This window comes from Ambystoma mexicanum, chromosome 3p (genome assembly GCF_040938575.1).
Source record: "Ambystoma mexicanum isolate Mex_15411 chromosome 3p, UKY_AmexF1_1, whole genome shotgun sequence".
Lineage (NCBI taxonomy): Eukaryota > Metazoa > Chordata > Amphibia > Caudata > Ambystomatidae > Ambystoma > Ambystoma mexicanum.
Window position 1 is genome coordinate 77,081,409 of NC_090925.1, and position 26,240 is coordinate 77,107,648.

Genomic DNA, 26,240 nt, shown 5'->3' on the forward strand with positions numbered 1-26,240 from the left:
TCTATATGCATCTACTTCTACACGTTGCACCATTCAGAAATGTTCAGCCCTTCAGTAAGCAGGCGCTCCTCCCTAGACTGTGGCCTCTGCTCTGGCCCCTTCCCCATACCCCTGCCAATCCAAGGCCGGGTCCCTTATTATGTTGAAATCACCCCCCAGGACACAGACCCCCCTCTGCCCGGCTCACAAAGCTTCTTTTACCAAATCCCATGTCCCCTGATTGGGAGCTTAGAGTGAGCCAATAGTCAGTGTCCTCCCCTGTAGCGCACCCTTCACCATCAGGAGACACCCCTCTTTGTACTGCTTAATTTGGACCCCTCCAGTGAGACCCGTGGGTGCATTATGATCCCCACTCTACTCTTTTTGGCCTGTGTGAGGACCAATAGCACTGACCCACCAGTTTCCCTTTAATTGCCACTTCCTGCTGTTAAGGATTTCAATCAGGCGACACACACCTTGGTCTCGGCCTTGTATGTAGCGCACAACTGAGATGATTTTCTCCATATTTTATGCAGATTCACTTTGAGATGGTACACAACTCGTTTTCAAATACCCCGGGTCACAATGGACCATGAACCAGGCTGGTTGGTAAAATGCAATGTTTATCTGTTTATTTTAAAATTCAAAAGAAATCATACAATTTTTAATATGGGGCAACAATCGCCAATGGGGTGATAATTACAATGAGGATGTAAGTAATACACTTGGTTTAACCTTCTAGTGGAACCTACACAAAACACCAGGGAATAGGAGCACTTTTTGATTTAGGAAAGACAGAACCCAAGTTAGGATTTCACCCTGAAATGTTCCCTCAACCCACAAATAATCGAATTCTGAATGGATAGGAAGATACCGCAGGTAATCAGGAATAAAAGGCAGAAAACGGAATCTAAATCCGACCTTACCTCATCAAATAAGAGTGGAAAACGGATTTTAAACCTCTTGCAATGTTATGAAATGACACTCGGAAATGGACAAATAAATAATTAATGTGTGCTTAATACTCTAAGGTAAATACAATTTCTCACTAAAGCAACAATGCATAGACACGAACAATCACCAGCAATTGAAAACTGAGTGGAAAGTTTAAAACGGATTGCAGCAAAATGACACATGTAAAAGTTGTATTTCCTTTCAATTTCTGTGTAAATTTACTCAAATGGTTTTTAATAAAAATTGGTGAAATACTCTGATTTGGAGTGCAGATTGTGGGGATAGATATATATCACAGGTACAACATAGCGGTGGAAATAGGTCTCTAGCTTTTGAAATGAGAGAGATTTAGAAGGTAGAGTAAGGTTCGTTTTTAGAAAAATATAGCAGTGAAAAAGAGAAAATCAGTTTTTAAAGTGAAAGGCAAATTTTACTTAAACTAGATTTAATGACTAAGTAAAGAGGAACGCCACCCGTGAATATAAAAGTTACACTGCAGTTGTAACTCTTCACACAGTGTACCCCTTTTCTTTAGGGAAACTTAATTTAATTATACACAATATCGCTAATGACTCATGATCTATGCAAGACAGAAATGAAGAGAAAAGAGGCGCTAACGCTTGGTGATCAAGGGCAAGAACATGCAGAATTCGGACAGTTTTAACAAGTTATCAGGATAAGGATAGAATGGCTTAGAGAGTGGGATGAGGACAAATGCAAGACAAGGTAGACTATGGATTTCTATGGGGTAGGGATTATACTTACAGTCCACTGTTCGTTTGTGATTTTTGGACCGTCAATGGTTCTGGTCCCTACACACGAGCGTGCCTGGCAAAGGACAGCTAGGCAAAAGGCAGCTGGGCAGGGTCGGGTCACTGGATGGTAATTCTGGTCACTGGATGGCACAGGTACCTCTGGATGCAGTTAGTGGGCAGCGAGCCAGGCTGGTTCAGGATGCAAAAGGTACCACAGTTTCCCCTTTTTAATGGGAGATTAGTGGGTTGATTCTGGATCAATGGCCTTGCTGGGAATAGGATCAGCACTGCTTGGGTTTTGCAGTGGGCCACGGAGTAGGGTCAGCAATGCTTTGGCCTTGTAGTTGGAATCTGGACTCAGCAGGATGAAATGGACAGGAACGCCAGCGTCGGAAAATCAGGAAGAGTGTGTGTCTAGGGTAGTGACATCATCAAAGTATATGGCTGAGCAGGCTTAGCTGAGCACACCTCTAACTGACGGGATTGGTCAGGAATGCTAGTCTCTGCCTCACACTCAACTGGTTGGATTTCAAAACAGGAGGGCAGATTTATGATGTGAGTTTACAATGTTCAAAAACCTCCCACAGTTATTTTAGCCAAAAACCAATTTTGCCACAAACGGTGCATTTATACAGTTGAAATCTCTTAGCAAATTATATACACAGGTTACATATTTTGTGTAGAACATAGCACTCCAACTCTGCAATCCGTGAGATATTATTTCGCCCTTCTAACACTTGTTGGTAATTTTGAGTATGAACAATTCGGCCTAAAATTCCATAACTTTATACAGATGTGTGGATTATCATAAGGGATGTCAGTATACAAATTTGCATTGGCATCATGAATACTTTCCTTGTAATCCCTGATTCTTTGCCATTTCTATTCCCAAGGGGTCAGTGAATTCTACCCTGTCTTAAATGAAAGCCCATCAAATCACTTTTAAACAGCAAACTCTTTACATTTTTACAAAGTCTTGCTGCGGAGATAAAGGTCTTTACATTTGTATTCATAAATAGTCTTTGGAAGCAAATGGCAGTCCTTTGTCTGTCACTGGACCATTTTTTTTTTCTTTCTTCAGCTGCCACCAGAGCAGGGTGGGTGCCCCTCCCCACTTCACACTTCCTTGTCCTGGAAATTCCATTGTCAGTGGGTTCAGGCTAGACTAGATTCTGTCCAACCTAATAATTATCACTGGGGTGTTAGTATCTGCTGAAAGAGGCCCTCCTGTTGTAGCACCCCCCCCCCCCCCAAGCAGAAACCTATTTTTCATTTGGAACTTGCAAAATGCAGCCAATATGGTTTAACAGTTTTACTTTCTTATATTTGGTGCTGAATTAAATAAGCCAGTTGAATAAAATAACAATAACCTATGTGTGTATTTTCCCCAGCAACAACCCCCTTCACATTGCTAGATAATGACAGGCTTTCATTCAACAGTTTACTTTAAAACGGGCTTTCTCTCCTTGAGTTTGCAAAGCCCATTTTCCATGTGTGGTGAAAAGCTGGCATTTCTTTTTAAATTTGGGTTTTCATCTCCCTCTGGATTCCCACACTGTCTTGCAGCTATAGTTATTTCCTTGTATGCAGGAGTTTTGTTTGAAGCACAGATGCATTGAAATTGACATAGCTCAGATAGCTGAAGTTCCTTTGAACTACTAAGCTGTGATCCTTTGTGATGAAATGAACGTGAAATGAAGGGAAAAAGTGGAGTTCCTTGTTGATTTTTCTCAGAGTGGATTTGACAGGGCCTGTCATTCAGAAATCATGCCTGGTTTTGCTGAAGCACAATGAGATATACTGGGCATGGCAAGGCCTTATGAATCACAGTGGTTTAAGGAAGAATATATGGAAATAGCGTAAGCACCATTATTTTTTTAAGGTGAAAAAGTTTCCTTTTTAATGGAGATTTTGGGCTTGCAGCAAGGCAACGCTGCTTTTTCACTTAATCCCATCTGCATATGTCAGAACACACTGGCAGGCTCTCTCAGTGTGTCCCCTTGTTCCATCCTTCCCAATGTATGCTTGGCAAGACGGTGCAGCCATCTTTTTGTTGCTACAAAACGCAGTGTTTGAGGCCATGGTGCTCACAGGAGCCAGCGCACCCATTTTGCTGTTTCTGCACAAATGCAGCTTGGTTTTAGTGAAATTCTGTTCATGGATCAATGTAGCCCACAGATCCCCCCCCCGACTCTTCTGAGGTCCTTGTTGAGGAAGAGTAGGGCAAGGGGGACTTCATCAGTCAGGAGTCTTTCTTCCATCAGAGAGCGGAACGCCCCAATCCTCTCGCTGTCTCTCGTTGGAGCATGGAACAACACCGCCAGCTTTCTCATGGATCTTCCTTTATGGTGTTGAGCGACACTCCCAGATTTTCTTTGATTTCTCCCTTCCAGGTTGCTGGGGAGAACCAGTACGTATCCATTAAATAAATCAGAACAGGTTACTTCATTTTCCCACTAACTGCCTTCCAATAGGGTTCACAGCAGTGGGACATGCATGCATTCAATAATGACAATTGATAGTGAAGAAAAATACTCCCCGTTACATCTTTATATTTATAAATCCATTGTTCCCTTTTGATTCTTCTTTTTCTTATTTTCATGCTTCAGATGTCTCCTCTATTTGATTCTCTCTGGGCGCCTCAATTTGCAATTTGTGGATTCTGTAGGCGACAGGTGAAATGTTATCTACAATTTTAAAATGACTGCGCCAGCTGGGTAAAAATTTACGCTCTTTGGTCTGGTTCCTTTGGAAATTGTACAAGTAGACCCTGTCTCCTACTTGGTATCCCTTTTTGGTTGTTTTTAGATCATATTGAGTCTTCATATCCTCTGCAGATCTTTCTAGATTCTGCTGAGTGTACGCAAAAGTATGGGGCTGGGAGACATTCCACCCATTTGGTAAACAAGCATGTTCCAGTAACATGTACTTGTTCCCCCTAGAGGAGCGAATCACGGGTCCAATGAAGTCTACTTGTAAATCTGACCAAGGCAGTGTCAACCCCCTCTTCTGGAGGGGAGCTCAGTATGTGAGTGATGTTGGCTGAAATTGTGCACACACAAGACACCCCTTCAAGTATTGGTCGAGGTCCTGCCCCATGTGTGCCCAGTATGCAACCTCTCGCAAGATTTATAAAGTAGTGTGAAACCCCCAATGACCGGCTGTGGCCGTGTCAGGGGCGTGACTTAGCATCAGGCTTCGGAATGAGGTAGGGACCACCCACTGGTCCCAGCCAGATATGGATCTCCTTATCAACAAACTGTCTTGGATTTGGAACATTTTTGGACATTTCATCAACACTCTGAGGTCCTCTTTCCCAATGTAATCATTATCCATCAGGGGAAAGTTCTCAAGGTCCTCAATGTGTTGATAAAATGTACCAATAATCGGATCCCCTTTTTGTGCCGTGATTAAATAAGCATCTGGGGTCTCCATACTCCACTGGGCAATTGAGAGTTTATTGTGAGCATTTGTCTGGTTCCTAGTGATAGCAGTGACCTGGATTTCCCCCAACAGGGACTCGATCTCAAGGAGATCCCCCTGGATGGCTCTGGTTTTGGCCAGCTGATCAGCTAGGTAATTTCCAGTTTTGTCTGGCCCCTCTATCCTGGAATGACCCTTGATCTTCTTCCAATAGATGGTCATCCCACTAGAGGTGACCAGATCATCAATATTTTGGATTAGCTTGCCATGTTTGAGAGGTTTGTTATTAGCACATAGCATGCCTCTGGTTTTCCAATTTACCAGGTGCTCCATGAACCCTTTCCGGACATAATCTGAGTCTGTGATTGTGACCAGTTGGAGGAGTTGGTATTGGATGGCAGTGAGGATGGCTTGATGAACTACCATCAAATCAGCCACCTGACTACTACAGGGACCGATTTTATACCCAGCGAAGGGTTCCAGGCACTCATTCACCCAGGCATTCCCAACGCCGGCCACCAGTTCCTTTTCCCCGCTGTTGTCAACATGGTAGGAGCACCCATCCACATAAACTGTGGCCATTCCCTCGCACTTGTCTTCTTCATAGACTTTGTGCGGGGAATTCAGGTACACCTCCATGTTGTCCTTGGTTTTAAGCCTTTCATCCTCGAGAAAGTTTTCTCTGGCGCAATCATTCAAGTCAGCCAGACTTGCACGAGGGGATCTTCTTGTTTTGGCCATATCTGACCTCCACAGGAAAGCCTTGCATTGACAGAATCCAGGAAGTAATTCTGGAATTACTCACATTTCCTGCCCGGATTCTGTCACTTTCGAGGTATTGCAAAGGCTGGCGTGGAGTCTCCACTATGATGTGTTCCCCCTGGATAAACGGGTGGTAATTCTTCAATGCCCACACCGTTGCCATGAGTGCCTTCTCACAATCGTTGAATTTTTCCTCCACAGAGGATAAAGTCTTGCTTGCATCGGAGATTACTTTATTGACCTTGTCATGCTTTTGAAATAATACTGCTGTCAAGCATGTATTCGAGAACCCAGTCTCCAAGAATAACTGGTTATGCTAGACAAGGTGCTTGTGAGAGGCTTCTTTTGAGTTGCTTTACTGTCTCGGCTTGTTCTCGATCCCACTCCCACTTGACCCCCCCCCTTCAACAGATGGATCAGGGGTCTTGTGGTCTTGTGATCTCTGAGTAATCCTTAATGAACTTCCTACTGTAATTAATCCGTCCAAGGAGGCTTCTTAGCTCCCGCAGAGTCGTGGGGTCTTTAAGTTTTAGGAGTTCTTCCACTTTCTTCTCCTAGGGACAGAGACCCACAGGAGTTATCTCATGTCCCAAGAAGTTGACACAGGTTCTGCACCACTGCGCCTTTTGAAAGGACAGTTTTGCTCTGGCAACCCTCAACTGTGTCAGAACATAACAGATTTCTGCTATGTGTTCCTCCACAGTTGAGCTTTTTATCAGGATATCATCCACATAGGCCAGGTTACCCCTTTCACGCAAGTCGGTCATGGCCTTATGTAAGAAGATGTTGACTTTGTTGCTGGAGTTGATGTATCCAAAGGGAGTCTGGGTCTACGTGTACTGCTGCCCCCTCGAAGGTAAAGGCCAGCTTGTTTTGGTCCTGCCTACTGACAGGCACAGTCCAGTACCCATTGGTCAGGTCAATGGCAGTGTATACCTTTGATCCCTGGATCTGGGCCAGCCCCTGGTCAATGTAGGGGAGAGGCCATTGGGACGGCTGGACCCATTTATTCAGCTCCCTCAGGTCAGCACAGAGTCTCCGTTGGCCGCTCGGTTTTAAAATCCCCAGCACCAGATTATTAAAGGTGCTGTGGACTGAATTATGCCACGGGACCGAAGGTTTTGATGATTTCCATCAAGGACTCCATGGATGCGAGAGGCAAGCGGTATTGCTTCACAAACACTGGAGTCATTCCATATGCGTCAGGATTTGGCAGTTTCTGTCCTCTTTTAATTTTTAATATAAGTGGGAATAGTCGTGTCCGTCCTGGGATGGTGTCATGGTCATGAAGTTAGGGGCACAGTAATGCAGGGGTCGCATGCTCAGGACACCTGGGTGGACGCAGTCCTGGCGCCTTTGGCGCCAGGCTCATGAACAAAAGTAAACAAGAACATCCATTTAACAACAAAAAGCTTTTATTATGGACATAGCACTTCAGATGCATTAACCTTGAACATTCCATCCATTAAGCAGGATGCATTAACCTTGAACATTCCATCCATCAAGCAGCCCCAAGTGTATTCTTGGGTGTGGCTGCTAATGGATTGCCTTTGCACATGCTCACTCTCTAGGAGTGGCAGGGTGTGGCTGGTAAACCGGCGCTAATGGGAATGCCCGCGATCTCAGCTATATTATCTGCCCCGATCCGCAAGACAGACGCTTCTCGTTATTCTGTACTTGCAAGCAGCGTAATGCTCACAGTTGCCTGACATCCTGCTTCCTCCCAGCATACTTACCAACTGGGGGAAGCTGTTCTTACCTGTACATCTCTTCGGCGAACCAAGTATTCATCTTTACACTTCCCGGAGCATCAAAGTTTTCATCTTGGCACCGCAGCACGACATGCTCCATCGTCGACAGCAGCGCCTGCAAGGAAAAACAGAAGACAAGCTTAGATATTGAAAAACAGTCAGTTTAAGGTTGCGCTTCGCCATACTTTGCGCTTTTCTTTCAACCATCACTTACCTGCTGTTGAACATTGCGGTAGCATCCATCTCCCATCCGACTGCGTCTCGCATCTCACAGCTGCATTGAGGCCGCATTTCCGTCTTAGGCATAAATAGGAGCAACATATGAAGACATTAAACAGAACAAACAGCATCACAAGAGTTCAAGAAAGACTTACCAATCATAAGCAGAAACATAGTCACAGCTGGACTGGACTAATCCTTATCAGGGATCAGTGAAGGAACTAGATCCCATTCAACGCGTGCCTGCCAGAAGTAGCAGGACGGAGAGCTTATCTTCCATAATTCACAGGTGAGCTTTATGGGCTAGCGTATGCTCACAGAAACCGTACTTTGGGGTAAAGGGTTCGAGAGGTACAACAATCACAGATTGGCGCACTCACACACTGTTATCTCCACGCACGAGCAGTGTCACCACGTACCACCGCTCACAGCTTTTCTACTGAGGGAGAGGCCTGAAGGGAGTGATTCAAGTTCAGGGAGGGCTGCAACCGTGACCCAACGCCTCTGCAGAGACCAGATGAGTTTAACAGATGGGCACCTCCTCTCCAATTAGAACTTCAACTGCATACGGCAGCAATTGGGCTGACCGAAATGCTGTTTCTGCATCATCAAAGTCCATGGGATTACCCACTAGTCAGGACCAGGCTCGCTAATTGATCAGGTCCAAATTAATGGCAAAACGATTGAGAATGTCACTGCCTAAATAGAATGCAGCAAGGACATCTCGCACGACCCAACAATTGTGTTCTATGCTTTTGCCACCTTTGAGTATGCACCTGCTAGGCAGGAGATGTTTGCAATTGGGACTTTCCAGGCACATTTCCCACTTATCGATCAATTTAAATGTGGGAATGGCTGGATCTGTTGGGAGCTTTCGGAACATGTCTTCGCTGATCAAGCTCTTACCGTTGTTCATGCACATTCGGGCGAGAAGAGCCACTTTCCCCTCATTTAACTGAATAGGGAAGGAAGCCTAAAGTCGAGGGACACCGAAGATGAAGGCTGATGGTATAGGCTCGTATGGATCTTTATCAGCTCATCCGATGTCACATACGAAGGCTTTTCTGGCCCTAGCTGTGGATGCCAGATCTCTCATGATTGTATCCTGAAATGTGATTTCATGTATGTCTCTGAATGTGGAAATGGATGATGTGTATCCTTATCTCCTTTTTCTTTTTAAAGGTTTGTATAAACCAATAAAAATAAAAAAAAAAATAAAAATGAATAGGGATGAACAACTGTTCTCTAATTTTCTGAATGCCAACTGAACTTTGAGCTGATTTCTCATCACTTTTGACTATGGAATTGGGATTTTCATATTGTGAATCAGTATAAAATGTCAAAGTATTCCCTTCCAGTGTGGAATGCCACTTGAAACTGGAAGGTTGTTTTTCAGGAATGGAAAGGAGTTCCCATCACCAGTTTGTTGTCCTACAGCAATTACTGTATCGTCAGGTATTTGATTGCTGTGGAAATGAAACTCAATATGATCAGGTTTTTGTTCAACCATGTGGCATGTGCCATTTGAACTAACATGGTTGACACTCACTTTCAGTTTTATTGGCCTGTTAGTCTGAGTCCAGAGGACCTTATTCACAGAGTCTATAAGGGGGGCAGCCTGCGCAGGATGTCATTCCCTAATAGACAGGGTGTGCCCTCTGGAGTCACGACTATGACCGGCTGTTTCACTTTGCGTCGCCTAATTTTTATTTCCAAATCCGCAGTCCCCTCGACAGGAATTTCATTCCCATCACATTTTCTGGAGTTGTCCAGGAAGAGGGGTTAGAGGGATCTAGTATCTCTCCCTCTTCCTGAATTTAGCTGCTCAAAGGCTAAAGGCTTTTTGACTAAAGAGTGGCTTGGGATCCAGCGTCCACCAGTGCTGAAAATGTACATTGCCCTTGCACTTGGACCGGGGCATAAAATATACCCTCTTTCTCCTGCAATGGGCAATGGTAATGTGCATTTTGGGCAAGCTGGGTGGTCAATTTCCTTATTTTTGACTCTGACACAGGGGTAGTTTGGGCATAATTCTGTGTTGGAGTTTGGGGATCTGAAAGAAAAATGTTACATCCTGATATTTGGGGAGTTTCAGGCTTCCTTTTTTGGATTCTGGCCTTCCCCCCTCCGTTTTGGAGGCAGTCATCAGAATTGGTTTGTGAGGTTTATGTTTGATTATGTTTGTTTATATTTATTCATTTATATTGTGCGCCAGACACGAGGGTATAAGGGTGCAGGAGCAACAGGGTTATTCTCAGCTTGGTTACAGTGCTGCACAGTATTTACAGTGTGTACATAGGTTAAAGCAGTTGTAATTGTAGCGACAGATGCAATGACAGACAATTTACAAATATACATAGGGTAGTCAAGGTGAGTTAGTGGTCATTGTCCTTTATCCACTGAATGTAGTTGCGGCTAAAGTGGGGGTAGGTTTGAGGTGTCCTTAAGGTAAGTGGCAGGGAGTTCCATTGTTGGGCAGCTTTCACCTGGAAGCTCTTGCCCCCAGTTTGCTTCGTTTGAACCTGGGGAATGTGAGTAGGTTGACATTGGCAGTTCTGGTAGGTCGGTTGGGGGAGTATCTTTTTATTCTGTCAACTAGGTGGCGGGGGCTGCATTGTTAAGGCATTTGTTAGTTAAGGAGGCTACCTTGAGCAGAATTTTGTGGGTGGTGGTGAGCTCTCCTAATGTTAGAGATGTGTTCTTTCTTGGAGATACTCAGCGCTGCTCTGAGAGCATTGTTTTGCAGAACCTGGATTTTGTTTGTAACATATTTGTTGGCTCCTACATATAGGGCGTTACAATAGTCCAGTTTTGATAGGGTTAGGGCTCTGGCTAAGGTGGTACAGCTCTGGGTGGAAAGGAAGGGTTTGGCTGCTCTTATTAGTTTACATGTGTGGGCTGTGGAGGAGGGAATGGAACTAACCTGTTTACGGAAGGATAGGGTGGAGTCTAGATAGATTCCTAGAGTTTTAACTTCTTTAGGTACCTTGATAGAGTTGCCATCTATGATGAAGCTAGTGTAGTTATGATCCAGTTTGCTTAGGTTAGGGGTGGAACCGAGGATGATGAGCTCGGTCTTGTCATCAATCAGGCATAGACTGTGGGAGGCCATCCATGCCTGGATGATGAGGTACACCCTGCTCACCAAGGCCAAATCCTTGTTGTAATCTCCCATCAACGGGATGAGGATCTGGGTATCATCAGCATAATTAGTGTAGGTGATACCCAGACCGTCGATATCATCAAACAGGGGCTTCATGAACATGTTGTACAATGTAGGGGAGACGCATGATCCCTGGGGAACCCTGCAAGTGATGGGGATAGGGTCAGCGGATGCTGCAGTAGAGAAGACATGCATAGACCTGTTGTTAAGGAAAGATTCGATCCAGCCGATGGCTTCTTGTGAGAAGTGGGCTGCCGAGTCTAGGTGGTTGCAGAGAATTTTGTGATCTACTAAATCAAATGCTGCTGAGAGGTCAAGTAGAAGTAGAAGAGCAGTTTTCCCATTGTCTCTAAGGCTGTCAATTTGAGCTTTAAGATCGATGAGAGCGGTCTCTGTCCTATGTTCGGGTCTAAAGCCTGATTGCCGAATTCCCAGGAGATGGTTTAAATCTAGGTATTGTTGTATTTGTAGATAAGCTGTCTTGTCTAATATTTTAAGCAAGAAGGGGACGGTGGTGATGGGTCTGTAGTTCGTGGGTATAGATGGGTCTAGGGAGGGTTTTTTGAGTAAAGGGAGAACCCAAGACTCTTTAAGATTATTAGGGATGATGCCTAAGGAGAAGGAGGCGTTGATGAGTTTGGTGATGAATGGTGAGAGGTCTCTTGCCGCATCTTTAATGATTTGTGAAGGGCAGGGGTCGCCTTGGCAGTTCGAGGGTTTAAGGCTGAGGATCATTTTTTCCACTTCTAACGTAGAGACTTTGGAGAAGCTGAGGCGGGAGAGGGGGTTAGGTGTAGGGTTATGGGGTGTAGGGTGGGGGGAGTGTTGGTTGAGTTGGTTGAGTTGGTTGGGGATTCTTTCTTGTTGTTAATTTTGATTTGTAGGCCAGCGACTTTGTTGAAAAGGGCGCTTTGGACACTGGTGCACCATTGTTTGTCTTTCACACAAGTGTCCGGGACAGGGATGGGTGTTTCCAACTCTTTGATGATAGTGAACAATTCTTTCGTGCTAGAGTTGGCTTGCGATATTCGCAGGTTGTAAGATTCTTGTTTAGCGATTATGATTTCTTTTTTGTAGGTAGCAGCTATTTTATTGAGGATCTGCTTATTGTTATCTGTGGGTGATTGTCTCCAAGCATGTTCATTTTTAAGTTTCTCTAATCTGAGATCTTTTAAGTGAGGGGAGAACCAAGTGTTCAGGTGTTTTTTTGTTTAGCTTTTTCTCAGTTTTAGCGGTGCAATGGAATCTAAAGCTGATCGCATGATTTTATTGTAACCCTCTACGAGGTGGTGAGGATTGGAAGTTGCTGAGAGTTGGGTCAGGGTCGGGAGAATGAGAGGGATACGTTTTTCCACTGTGATGTTTTTCTTATTTCTCATAGGGATGGCTGTAGCTAGTGGGTTATCAGTGGTGGGGCTTGTGGCCTCGAGGGTGAAGGTAAGTAGATGGTGATCGGACCACGGTTGAGGAGAAATGGCGGTGATGGAAGCCACACAGTTATAGTCTGCGACCCAGTCAAGGGTTCTCCCTTTGTAGTGGGTAGGGAATGACACTCTTTGGGTAAAGCCTAATTCTGACAGAATATTGGCGATGAGGGTAGCCTGGGGGTCTTTGGGGTCTTTAAGGCCTAGATTAAAATCTCCTAAAATGAGGCTCTGGGACGTATTCTTTAGGTTGTTAGTTAGGATGGTAGTGAGGTCTTCCTCGAAAGAGCCTAGGGGCCCAGGGAGTTTGTAGATTAAATGAATGGTGATGGTTTGGGAATTGGCAGTGGGCAGCTTAGCGGTTAGCGACTCACAAGATGTGAGGTTGTCTGTGGTGGCAAGTCTAATGTTGAGGTGAGTTTTGGCAATTATGGCAATACCTCAGACTCTTGATTCTGTTCTATCCGCTTTGCGGATAGTATAGTTATCAGGGATAGTTAACGTGAGGGCTGGGCCAGCGGCTGCATGGAGCCAGGACTCGGTGATGGCTAGAAAGTCTAGTTTTTCTTCTAGAATGAGGTCTGCTATATCTGTGGCATGGGCTACTACAGATCGTGCATTAATTAAGGGGCCTCTAATGGGAGGGGCGATAGTTTTAGTATGAGTAGGTATGGTGGCTATATTATGAGGATTATGCTTAGTCATAGTATTAGTTAGGTTGTGCTTAGGTCTGTTTATGGGTCGGTTGGCGGGAGTGACTATGTACATAGGTGGGGTCCGGTTAGTCAGTTTAGACTGGGTGGAGTCCCTGGCACGAGGCTCATGTAGCTTGGGTAGCCTGGCTCGTACTCTGACGTTTCTGGTGGATGGGCTGCATGGAGTGGAAAGGGGGGGCAGAGTGGGTGTGAGGGTGAGTGGAGGTGGTAGGTGGGTGTAAGACATGATGGTGGGAGGTATGGTGCCTGTGGAGGCAGAGCTAAAAGTGAGGCTTGAATAGCTAGATGAGTGGATAAGGTGGAGAATTGCTCTCAGCAGTGCATAGCAGATACCTGCTAGGCACATTCGGTTTGGTGTGAGTAGTACTGTCAAATCAGGATGACAAACCTGGCACTATATCGTGACAGACGATTCAGGCCGTTCTGTTGTATTACCTTGGTGCGGTAATAGGCAAAGGGTTAAAGGCGCTGTGTGAACTAGAGTGTCGATAGTTTAGTTAGTACACCACAGTGCATTGGTGATATGGGCAGTTCAGTTGGGAGCACTTAGGAGAAGGAGATCAAAGTTAATGATAGTTATAGGTTGTTATAATGTAAACAAGTCTACAATTGCGATCTATGAACAGTAGTCTGCAAGCATATCATAAGCGTGGTGGGCTAGTATCTGCATGGGCAAGGTCCGTCTAAGACCGCTGTAGGCAGCTTAGGTTCAATAAAGGTCAAGTGGGCTGAAATCAATGAGAGCACAGTAAGCAATGTGCAATATGGGCACAATTAGGCTGGTGCAGCATGAGCATGGTGAGCAGTAACCAATAAAAGCAAATTTCACTGGTTTTGGTAAAAACACAATAGGCATGGGTAAAATGAACTGTACATTACATGAATTGCAGTCATGAAGTGGCAGACATAGTCACAGTGGGGCCAAAACAGGGCGCTGAACAGCGGGAGGAGCCGGCAAAGGGCATTGTGGAGTGGTGCTTTGAGCTCAGTACTGGAGATTAGAGTACAGCCCGTAGTAGTGGGTAGTCAGTGGGCTGCTGTGTGACTCAATGCTGTGGGCTTCCGGGGCAGCGTGAGCAGCGTAATGTCAGGTAGGGTTCTTTACGCAGGAAGGCAGGATTGAGTGAGTACAGCAGCATGGTGGTACATGTATACACAAGTGGGGGTTGTTACCTGTTGTTACGGTAGAGTTTGAATAAAGCGAGTGGGGCTCGGTCAGCCCAGTCAGCTGCTGGCCTTCTTCCTAGGCCTTACTCTGCAGGCTGGTTGAAGCCTGTCGGCGATAAGCTGTTGGGCAATGGTTTCTGCGAGCCAATCACCATGCTGCTGCAGGCAGTTTGCAGGAGGGACAGGGTCAGGCGAAATGGATGTCCCAGGCGGCGGCCATCTTAGGTTTCCACATGATTTACGAACGTGGAAGGCAGATCGGGGCTTCAGATATGTGTTCAATTAACACAATAGACAACCAAGTGCATCGGGAGGAAAGGCGACTACCACCAGTTCAAGTGCTGGTAGCCTCGAGCTTACCTCTGCTCGCTCGGCTTGGCAGATGGGTGTACTGCTCCAGCAGCTCCTGGCAGTGATGGAGCTTCTACTCCTGGGGACGAACGCAGAATGATTTGGAATCTCTCTGTTACTATTGTGTTTCCGGAATGCTCATTCTGGGGTTCAAGGATGGGCGATTCTGACTCAGTCCCCACACCCACCCAGTCTTCATTTAGATCTCTTGGGATCCATTTTTCTTTGGGAGGAGTCCCCCGTCCCTGAAGGAGAAGATCTTTTGCCCAGAATCCTCTAAGGATTCTTGTCCTTTAAATTGAGGACATTAAATTCCTCCATAAAAAGGGCCTTTTTGCGTTCTTTATTTCTCCTACCCACCCTCCGTTCCTTGGGTTGCAGATTTTCGGGGGCAGGAGATTTTTGTTCTTGTTCTTGGGTGTCCAGGGGCTTTTCACGAGTAAGGAAGGAAGCTTCCTCTAGGGCTTTACACCTCCTTTTCCCTGTGCCTCCTCCTCTGGAACTGGTGAGTTGACAGGGTTCTCGCCCTGTCATTGTTCTGGTGTACCCTTGGGGTACCCTTGGGTACCCTTGGTTTGTGGGGTTCTGAGCCGCTATGTTCATCTGAGGGTTCTGTTGAGCCCTCAACATGCAACCCAGATCCTGTGTTAGGTTCTGGACCTGGCGCTCCAGTCGGGACACCCTTTCCGGTTGGTACAGGGGTCTCTGTTCAAATCTAGGTGGATCACAGGAAGGGTTACTATCCATTCTCCCGTAGTACCCTGGATATTGTGAATTTTGGTAACCCTCCACCCTTGGCCTCCCCTCTCCCTGATTGGATTGTCTGGGTTCCTGAAATTGGGGAAAGAAAGGAAAAGCAGGGTTGTCCTGCATGTTGGGGTTTTGTGAGTATCGGGGAAAGAAACAACCCAGCATTTGGGGAATTACTGCCCTCCTGGGGGATGTTAGGAGGGAAGTTTCCCAGGGTAATACTTACCTGATTGGATCCCCCCTGGGCTGGGGGTGTCCATACGTACCCCAAAATGGGCCAGTTGCCCTTGTATTGGTGACTGATATAATCAGGGGAGCAAGGGGTCCCATTAGTGGTATTACCTCCCTGACTGCCACCTGTTTGAGATTGCCCTGAAGGCCATATGGGTCTCTGATTTTGCTGATTTTGTGTAGGTACATTTTTAGGCCCACCCATCTCTAGATCTAAAATGGGGGCAACCTTCAGCTCCGCCACCTTAGCAGCAGCAGGGGTATTGGCTGTTCTGAGGTTCTTGGCCAGATTTTTATTTTCTGCGGGTTTTTGGACCTCATAAATCCGGGTCGCCTGCTCTATGATCCAGTCCAGAGATCTTTTGTCATGGAAATCCCTCACCAGCTGGGTCATAATATACTTTGGGGTTGCACGAAAGAAGGTGGTTACAAACTCCCTGCTATCCGTGCGCACCCTCCTACTGGTTTGTGCAAAGGCGCGTTTGAGCTCCTGCACAAATTCTCATGGGACCTGATCTTCCCCCCCACTGCAGATTGTAGGCCACTTTGCAAGCTTCTTGGGGGTTTCTGTGGGCGGAAAAATGTTTCAAGATGGCCGCCCTGTAGGTGGACCATCTTGAATGGTTCTGGTCCTCCAGTCCAGCAAAGAAGCTCGAGTACTCAGAGGAGAAGGTCCATTTTACATACTCTTTGCAGTTCTGGTTGTCTTTTTGATGAAAAGTGTCCATCATCTCCTCATAGAGTTCCAAGTGTTCCCAAACAGAATATTTTGCATTTTTATGGTATGGGGTTATGACACTCCTAATGGCCTTAATCTGCCTAATGGGGTCTTTTGTCATAACTCTCTTGAGTTTATTTGCCTTCTTTGGCTTAGTCACCCGAGTCTACTCGCCCTCAGACTCCGAGGCGCTACTACTTGAGGTCCCCTCATGATCATCTAGGCACTCCCTGATTCTGTGAGCTTGAGAATGGTGGGGCCCAGTTTCTCCACTCCCGTGGTGCTCAGGAGAGTAGTCTTCTGACTCTTCCCTGCTCCCAGGGTTAACAGAGTATCTCCCCCACAGCCCTAATTGGGTAGAGGTCTTCAGGATGCTCTTTTTGGGCCTCATTTCATTCGGTCTTTCATCAAATTGAACCGACTGGTCCCTTGGCAAGTAGTATTTCTATGGATCTAATTCCTTGACTCTCCGCTTATAGGAGACTTCCTTGTCAGAGACATCAGCCTTAATGTTTGGGTATCTATACAGGGACGTCGGTCCATCACTTTCTGGGGGGCGCTGACCTGTCAGTTTCATCATGCTTGGCCTATTAAATTATGATGGCCTTATGGGTTCCGGCTCATGTGAACCGGCAGCCATGAAGTCAGCAGTACACAAAGTGTTAAATGGAGGGCTAACTCACTTCCTTGTAACTCTGTTTTTAACTTGCTTATTTCCTGGCCTAGGGTGTCTTTCTCCTGACTTAGGGTGCCCCTCTGTTCAGCTAGGTCATCCCTTTGTTTCTTGATGGTATTGGATTTCTGCCCCTCTTGATCAAATTCTGCTTGAGAGTGGAGGTCTATCATAATTAATTTATTATTTTCCTCTTTCAATTTCTCTATCTGATCTTGTAGGGTAACTATCTACTCTGCGCAAGCTCTATTAAAATGTATCTGTTGATTTAACTTCTGTTGACTCTCGTGCAGAGAGACAACCTTTTCCTTACACTCCTCTTTCAATGCCTCTAATTGGGTCTCTTGATCTGCAATAATTTGCTGTTGGAGAGCCAAATCTTCTTTTAATTTTATTACATAATTTCCAGATTCTACCTCCAACTCTTGGCCCTTCTGTAGTTTTTGTTCTGCTAAATTTAGATCAGTCTGGATTTTATTTAATAGTTCAACTTGATTCTGCGCAAGAGTTGTGTTTTCCTCATGCCTTTCCAGCATCACTCCCATGTGGAAATACATGTAGGCTGTGATTCTGGCAATTTTGATTTGCTCCTCTTTAATTTTTGGGGTCATATATAATTCACTCAAAGCTTGGTGTAATAGGCCACCATCCTGCCACATGTCCAGGTTCATGGCGGTGACCTGTTGTGTTATTTCTTGTAGCCAGACTTTTTGATCCTGTTCTGGCCACTCACCTCTGACAAATAGCTTGTGCAGGAAGGTGCGCCATAGCCATATTGATTTCTACTATGGTCATTTTGGACATGTTCTTTCTTTATTAATGTATTTATTTATGTAAGGGTAACCTGTATTCTATTGGTTTTCTGTCTATTTTGGGGTTGATATTAGTTTTACTTTTAGACACAGGCCTGGTACTTAGAGTATTTGTTTTTGGGAGGCGCTTGTACAGTGTAACACAGTATTCCAACCACACAAAGTATCACTACCTTGCAGGTTAGTCTGTTGTGTTAGACTGCACGGGTGGTACCCAAACTCAATCCCGGCTAACAAGCCCCCAAATTTGTTAAGGATTTCAATCAGGCGACACACACCTTGGTCTCGGCCTAGTATGTAGCGCACAACTGAGATGCTTTTCTCCTTATTTTATGCAGATTCACTTTGAGATGGTACACAACTCGTATCACACCCACTTTTCAAATACCTGGGTCACAACGGAACATGAACCAGGCTGGTTGGTAAAATGCAATATTTATTCATTTATTTTAAAATTCAAAAGAAATCATGCCATTTTTAATATGGGGCAGCAATCACCAATGGGGTGATAATTACAATGAGGATGTAAGCAATACACTTGGTTTAACCTTCTAGTGGAACCTATACAAAACACCAGGGAATAGGAGCACTTTTTGATTTAGGAAAGATAGCACCCAAGTTAGGATTTCCCCCTGCGAATTTCTCTCAACCCACAAATCATTGAATTCTGAATGGATAGAAAGACACAGCAGGTAATCAGGAATAAGAGGCAGAAAGTGGAATCCAAATCTGACCTTCCCTCACCAAATAAGAGTGGAAATGACACTCGGAAATGGACAAATAAATAATTGATGTGCGGTTAAAGCTCTAAGGTAAATACAATATCTCACTAAAGCAACAATGCATAGACACTAAAAATCACCAGCAATGACCAAGAGCATACAATTGAAAACTGAGTGGAAAGTTTAAAACGGATTGCAGCAAAATGACACGTGTAAAAGATGCATTTACTTTCAATTTCCGTGTAAATTCACTCAAATGGCTTTTAATAAAAACGGGTGAAATACTCTGATTTGGACTGCAGTTCCTGGGCTGGGGGATATATATATATCACAGGTACAACATAGAGGTGGAAATAGGTCTCTAGCTGGTGAATTGAGAGAGATTTGGAAGGTAGAGTGAGGTTTGTTTTTAGGAAAATATGGCAGTGAAAAAGAGAAAATCGGTTTCAAAAGTGAAATACAAATTTTACTAAAACTAGATTTAATGACTAAGAAAAGAGGAATGCCACCTGTGAATATAAAAGTTATGCTGCAGTTCTAACCCTTCACGCAGTGTACCCCTTTTCTTTAGGGATTTCTTTTTTTTAAACACAATATCGCTAATGACTCATGATCTATGCAAGACAGAAATGAAGAGAAAAGTAGTGCTAGCACTTGGAGATCAAGGGCAAGAACACAGCGAATTCTGACAGCTTTAACAAGTTACCAGGATAAGGATAGGATGGCTTAGAGAGCGGGATGAGGACACATGCAAGACAAGGTAGACTATGGATTTCTATGGGGTAGGGATTATACTTACAGTCCACTTTTATTTTGGGATTTTTGGACCGTCAATGGTTCTGGTCACTACACGGCAGCACGCCTGGCAAAGGACAGCTGGGTAAAAGACAGCTGGGCAGGGTCGGCTCACCGGGTAGTAATTCTGGTCACTGGATGGCACAGGTACCTTTGGATGCAGTTAGTGGGCAGCAAGCCAGGTTGGTTCAGGATGCAAAAGGTACCACAGCTTTCTCCTTTTTAATGGGAGATTAGTGGGTTGATTCTGGATCAATGGCCTTGCTGGGAATAGGATCAGCACTGCTTGGGTTTTGCAGTGGGTCCTGGAGTAGGGTCAGCAATGCTTTGGCCTTGTAGTTGGATTCTGGACTCAGCAGGATGTATTGGACAGGAACGCCGGTGCCTGAAAATCAGGAAGAGATGTATGCCTAGAGTCTTGTCAGCGACCCTTATTTATAATGCATAGTTACATCATCAAAGTACATGGCTGGGCAGGCCTAGCTAAGAACACCTCTAACTGACGGGATTGGTCAGGGGTGATAGTCTCCTCCTCTCTCTCAACAGGTTGGATTTCAAAGCATAAGGGCAGATTTATGATGTTAGTTTACAATTTTCAAAAACCTCCCACAATTATTTTAGCGAAAATCCGATTTTGCCACAAATGGTGCATTTATACAGTTGAAATCTCTTAGCAAATTATATACACAGGTTACATATTTTGTGTAGAAGATAGCACTCCAACTGTGCAATCTGTGAGACATTGTTTTGCCCTTATAATACTTTTTTAATTTTGAGTATGAACGATTCGGCCTAAAATTCCATAATTTTATACATTATGATGTCAGTATAAAAATGCGGATTTACATGATGAATACTTTCCTTGTAATCCCTGATTCATTGCCATTTCTATTCCCAAGGGGTCAGTGAATTCTACCATGTCTTATATGAAAGCCCATAAAATCACTTTTAAACTGTGAAATTTTTGCATTTTTACAAAGTCTTGCTGCAGAGATAAACGTCTTTACATTTTTATTCATAAATAGTCTTTGGAAGCAAATGGCAGTCCTTTGCTTGTCACTGCACCATTTCTTCAGCTGCCACCAAGTGTCATTTCCTCCAGAGCAAGGTTGGGGTTTCCCCGCTGGATTGAAGGTTTATTGTCCCCTCCCCACTTCACAGGTCCTTGTCCTGGAAATTCCATTGTCAGTGGGTTCAGCCTAAACTAGATTCTGTCCAACCTAATAATTGTCATTGGGTGTTAGTATCTGCTGAGTGAGGCCCTGCTGTTGGTGGGATCCCGCAACCCCCCCTCAAGCAGAAACCTATTCTTCTTTTAGAACTTGCAGAATCCAGCCAATATGGTTTAACAGTTTTACTTCCTTATATTTGGTGCTGAATTAAATAAGCCAGTTGAATAAAATAACAATAACCCATGTGTGTATTTTCCCCAGCAACAAACCCCTTCACATTGCTAGATAATGGCAGGCTTTCATTCAACAGTTTAATTTTAAAACGGGCCTTTCTCTCCCCGAGTTTGCAAAGCCCATTTTCCATGTGTGGTGAAAAGCTGGCATTTCTTTTTAAATACGGTTTTGCATCTCCCTCTGGATTCCCACACTGTCTTGCAGCTATAGCTATTTCCTTGTATGCAGGAGTTTTGTTTGAAGCACAGATGCATTGAAATTGACATGGCTCAGATAGCTGGAGTTTCTTTGAACTATTGAGCTTTAATACTTTGTGATGAAATGAGCGCGTTTTCCCGTGCAGGAAAAAGTGGAGTACCTTGTTGATTTTTCTCAGAGTTGATTTGACAAGGCCTGTCATTCAGAAATCATGCTTGGTTTTGCTGAAGCACAGTGAGATATTCTGGGCATGGCAAGGCCTTATGAATCTCAGTGGTTTAAGGAAGAACATATGGAAATAGCGTCAGCAGCGTTATTTTTTTTAAGGTGAAAAAGTTTCCTTTTTAATGTGGATTTTGGGCTTGCAGCAAGGCAATGCTGCTTTTTCACTTTATTCCAGAACACACTGGCATGCTCTCTCAGTGTGTCCCCTGGTTCCATCCTGCCCAATGTATGCTTGGCAAGACGGTGCAGCCGCCGTTTTTTTGCTGCAAAACGCAGTTTTGAGGCCACAGTGTTCACAGGAGCCAGCACAACCATTTTGCTGTTTCTGCACAAATGCAGCTTGGTTTTGGCGAAATTCTGTTCAGGGGTCAATGTAGCCCACACTGCTCATGCCTGTAGTGCGTCTCCTGACCATAAGTATGGAGAGCCCTCGGGACCCCTTCCCTCTGCCTACTAGAGATCTCTTTGTGGGTGAATTGAGGTCCTACACCCGTCCACGTTCAGAGTCGCTACACTAAGAGAGGACATTGTAATCCAAGTTCGTACGATCACCCCTGAATTCTCTGCTCTCCCAGCTCCAAACCGTTGGTCCTTCCCTGTGTTGCTTCTTCTGTTGATATGCCTCTATGTGTCAGAGTAATCCCACCACATTCCCCCCTGAAATCCCTCCTTGCCCTTTCTCCTGGTTTCTGTCCCATCTACTCTCAGTTAATGCAGCTCTCTTGTCAGCCTGAACAGGGTAGGCCCATGAAATGGACCTGTGGACGTCTCCAGACCAGCAGCGCATGGCTTTCACTCCACCACCCCACTCCGAGACAAGTGTTCCCCCACCGCAGAGCTCCCTCCCAAAGCCTTAATTAACCACAACTGTCTTGTAACAACTCCCTGAATCATACAAATTGAACATTTCTCCCCGCCACCCTCCCACTCCTTCCTCATCCCCCCTCAGTGACCAAACCTGTAGTCCCGCCGCTACCAGAACCTGCAACTTGCCAATCTTCAGGCGGGGCCTCTCATGACTTAGGACCTGTCAGCTTTTGGAATTTGCAGGACCCCACCATCTAGACCCTCATCCCTTTATTGTTGAAGGCTTTCAGAAATGTGTCCTGTTTCTCCTTGTCAATCGGCACTGGCGGGGGACTCGAGCACGAACTCTTCCAGTTCTTCTGGGATTTCGGCGATATCCGAGAGCCTGTGTGGCACCTCCAGGAGTTTGAATGCCAATGAGAAGGGTAAACGCCATCAATATCTAATGTCCTGCTCTGGGAGGACTTCGATGAGGGGCTTAGAGGCACAACGATGAGCGAGCGTGCCCCCAGAGAGATCTTGATAAATACAAACCTCCGCCCCACAGTCAATGTGCTTCATCCAGCTTGCCTTCTCCAAAATCTTGACCTTGTCCTGGAAGTAGTGGCATTTGGCCAGGGTGCACCTACAACCATCCCTAAGGCCCCCCCGCCCTGTGTACCATTGAACTGAATTCTCTCTGGCGTGTTCCCTCTCAGGATGAACACCACCAGTCTTTCTACTTTGTCCTCCAGGCTCCCCTGTTTTGCCTTCCCCACCTGGCAGACCCCAAATCCACAGGTTATTACGCCTTTCTCTGTGCTCCATGTCATCCATCCTGAGCTCCCATTGCTTGTTTCTTTCATGGAGCGTCTGTATGCGTGCGTCCATTTGCACCTCCAGAACATCGGCCGAGAACTGGCTACACTCAACCGTTTCCACCCAGTTATCGATGGATTCCACACAGCCCCTAAGGTCTGCCAGAAAGTGTGAAGATAGCTTTTATCTCCTGTATGATCTCTCAAATGTCTGCCTTCATAAGTGCCTCATTGTCCCCCTTCATTTTATGACGGGAATGCTGCTTCTCCTTCCCTGCCATTTTGGGAGCCATCAGCAACCCACCCTCCTCACCCCTGGCTTTAATGGGGGGGGTTGACCCCTGCGCTGCACACTCCCTCAACTGGCCACTGGGAGCTCCTCCTCCCAGGAGAGCTCAGCGAGCCTCCCAAATACTGGATGCCAGAGTCCAACACTGCAGTGCCCCCCCTTGTGTAGCCGCTCTTTGTTCACCAAATGTTGCCTCACCGCTCTGCCCCACAGTACACTCTCCTGGTACAGTGCAGGCTGCAGGAGTCTGGCGGCTCCGGGCACAGACCGGGTCAGTCGGCGTGCTGGTGGATGTAGTGCTCGCTGGACACAGAAAGCTCTGCAAGTTAGCCGTGCCAGCTGGGGGCTATTGGTCAGCTGCAATTTTGCTCCGATCACATTCTGGGGCAGCAAGTGCGACCAGTTACTCACTGGGATGGCTGTAGCATGGTTGTCAAGTCGCCATCTTCTCCACATCCCCTGCTGGTCTGTGCTCTGATATTTTAAGACAGAACACAGAACATCGCATGCATTCACTACAGAACCACTGACACATGATCTGGTGGCATTCAGGCAGGGCTCTCTACCTGTACTTGTCACTTTTTTCTACTGATAACCAGTTTTACCTTGCGTAACTTGTGCATTTTACTCATCTTTGTTATTGTTTCGGCAGGAATCTGTGCTAAGAGCTGTTTTCTTTCATTATATGGGTGGGGAATTGAAAGGAGCTGGAAGGCAGAATGCAAATGATAGCCGCACTATTGCATCAGTCAAATGCATGCAGACTGTTTCAGCATTATTTTGCTGTCTGAGTGTCTAAAGATTTAAGACGACTGCTGCAGCAAGATCCAAATAAGAGAAACAATGGAAGCATCTCAAGAAGAGGCAACAATGCTGAGACACACTGACATAGCTGTGTTAGTTCTTAATGGGGTCTTCAGTGTGATTGGACTGATGGGGAACACCTTCATTGCCACAGTGAATGTAATCAAGTGGATGAAAGGTTTTAAAATGAATGTCAGCAACAACATCGTACAACGTTTGCAGGAACTGTCTGTAATATTTACAGGAAGGACATTGTGTTTGTGGAGGAAGTCCTGAAGGTTAATGTTGCTGTTGGTTTTGGTTTGCGCACTTCGATGCTCTGGTTTGCTACCTGGCTTGGCATCTCCTATTGCTTAAAGATTGTGAACTTCAACCACCCACGCTTCATCTGCATAAAAGAAAGATTTCCAAAGATTGTGCCTGGACTACTCATTGGCTCAGTGTTGGTCTCATTGGCAATCAGAATTTCCAGAGCATTTCATATTCAAGCAGAAAATGCAACCAACCAAGCATCTAATAATTCAGAAAATGCATCTTCAATGTTCTCAAGTAATGGCACCAGGAATGAATGGCTATCAGGAAATGGACCGTCCACCATAGTCATGATCGAAATGCTGGTTGCGTCAGTGGCCTTCGTGATGTTCTCCTTCTCCTCCCTATGCGGGCACATGCGGCAGATGGCACAGAATGCAGACAGCTTTCAGAATCCAAATCTCAAGGCACACTTGGGCGCTCAGAAGAAGGTGGCCATGCTCCTGGTCATCTATCTGATCTTTTATGTAGCATACGTCCTCATTAATTTAGAAACTGACATTAATATAGATTTTGGATGTTTTTCAATTAAGCGTCTGAGCTTTGTCTTCCCTTCCCTGAGCTCCTTAATCCTAATTCTCGGAAACCCCAATCTGAAGAAGACACTTGTCAAGATCTTTTTTCAGTCCTTTTGCTTTAAGCAAGACGTTTAGGTTTCTGAAACTGTACAGCTATAGAGTACTCGAATTAGAAATGTAGGGTTTCACCTGTAAATAGTGAGATGATTCCTTCAATTAAATATATTTAATGAATTAACAACTAGGGAGTGAGACCTAGACGTCCTCTCTATTTGAGATTTACAACATTTAATGAAGAGTGCATTGTACCATGTTAGAAAAGTCGATCACAGGGAGACAGTTGTTGTAACTTTACAATATCTTCAGCATTTCCAGATCTCGAGTTCTATGGATTAATTTGAATTAATATTGTATTTCTCGAAGATGTGTTTATTTGAGAGCAATGGGAAAAACAGACTGATCTCATGTTTATCAAACACAGCCGTAACAGTTGCAAATAATACACATATTTTATTGCTTTTTCACTGGTTTCTTTCTAGTTGTTTTATGAACTTCTAGAGCCTTATTAAAATAATTAAATTGTGACAGATTTCCATCTGCTAAGTGAAACCGCAGTTTTTTTCTCTCCATATTTAAGAAATTCTTTTTCATTTGTTATTACGTGCCAAATGCCTATGGACCTCGGGGCGCTCAATGGATCCACAGATTTTGCATAAAGGTGGGGTGTGTCAAACAGTCTCACATTTATAAATTGCTTGCCTAAAATGTGGTGAGGTCGCCAACTTTCAGGAATGGTTAAACGACGTGGAGAAACGAGCACACACAGGACTGAATAGCAAAATACCTGTACTATCCTTGGGAGTGATATTTGGACAAATGTTCTCCCGGATCGAACCAGCAATTCCTTTGGCTCACATTGCTACTATTCTATCCCCAACGTATCACACTGCATGGCTGACACAGCCGTGCAAGTCATGTATAGGTTCGCCACTAGGTGGCCCCATGTGCACAATGCACACAGCGGCACTGTTCTCAGGCCCATACGCATTCTGAATGGAGTCACAGCTGGGTGGATGTTGGACTCAAGTTTAAAACAGGCCCCCTGGTTGAAGTCAGCATCCTGCATATCTTGGTTGGCGCCTCACCGCTGATGCTTTCCTGGTATTTTATTTGAGCTACTTAACAAAGTAAAAATGCAGGGATATGTTTACTTGGTTCCCTCATTATTAATAAGACAGTTTAATATGTGAGTATTCTAGATGCTCCTCTTGCAATATCAAATTCAACCTTACCAATGCTCTCCTTCAATGATGTTTTTCTCTCCTCAAATAACTGGAACAGCCCAGACATGTATCTTGGGGAGCAATTAAATCCAAAAGTAATATTTCAAAATGCACATTTGATTCTGTATGCATGACAATTTAGCAGGGTCTTGTGTGTGGCTAACTGAAGCTTATCTGTCCCCTCCCCAACACATTTATTTCAGCAGACTGGGCTTTCATTTCTCCAGCTAATGGAT

General features: G+C 45.0%; 1 protein-coding gene across 1 annotated transcript; it reads left to right on the forward strand.

Annotated features, from left to right (window-relative positions):
* The first annotated feature begins 24,205 nt into the window (after nucleotides 1–24,205).
* Nucleotides 24,206–24,856, forward strand: LOC138579762 (taste receptor type 2 member 40-like). The gene has a single exon (XM_069649996.1). The coding sequence runs from the start codon at nucleotides 24,206–24,208 to the stop codon at nucleotides 24,854–24,856; it is 651 nt and encodes a 216-aa protein (XP_069506097.1).
* The last annotated feature ends 1,384 nt before the right edge of the window (nucleotides 24,857–26,240 follow it).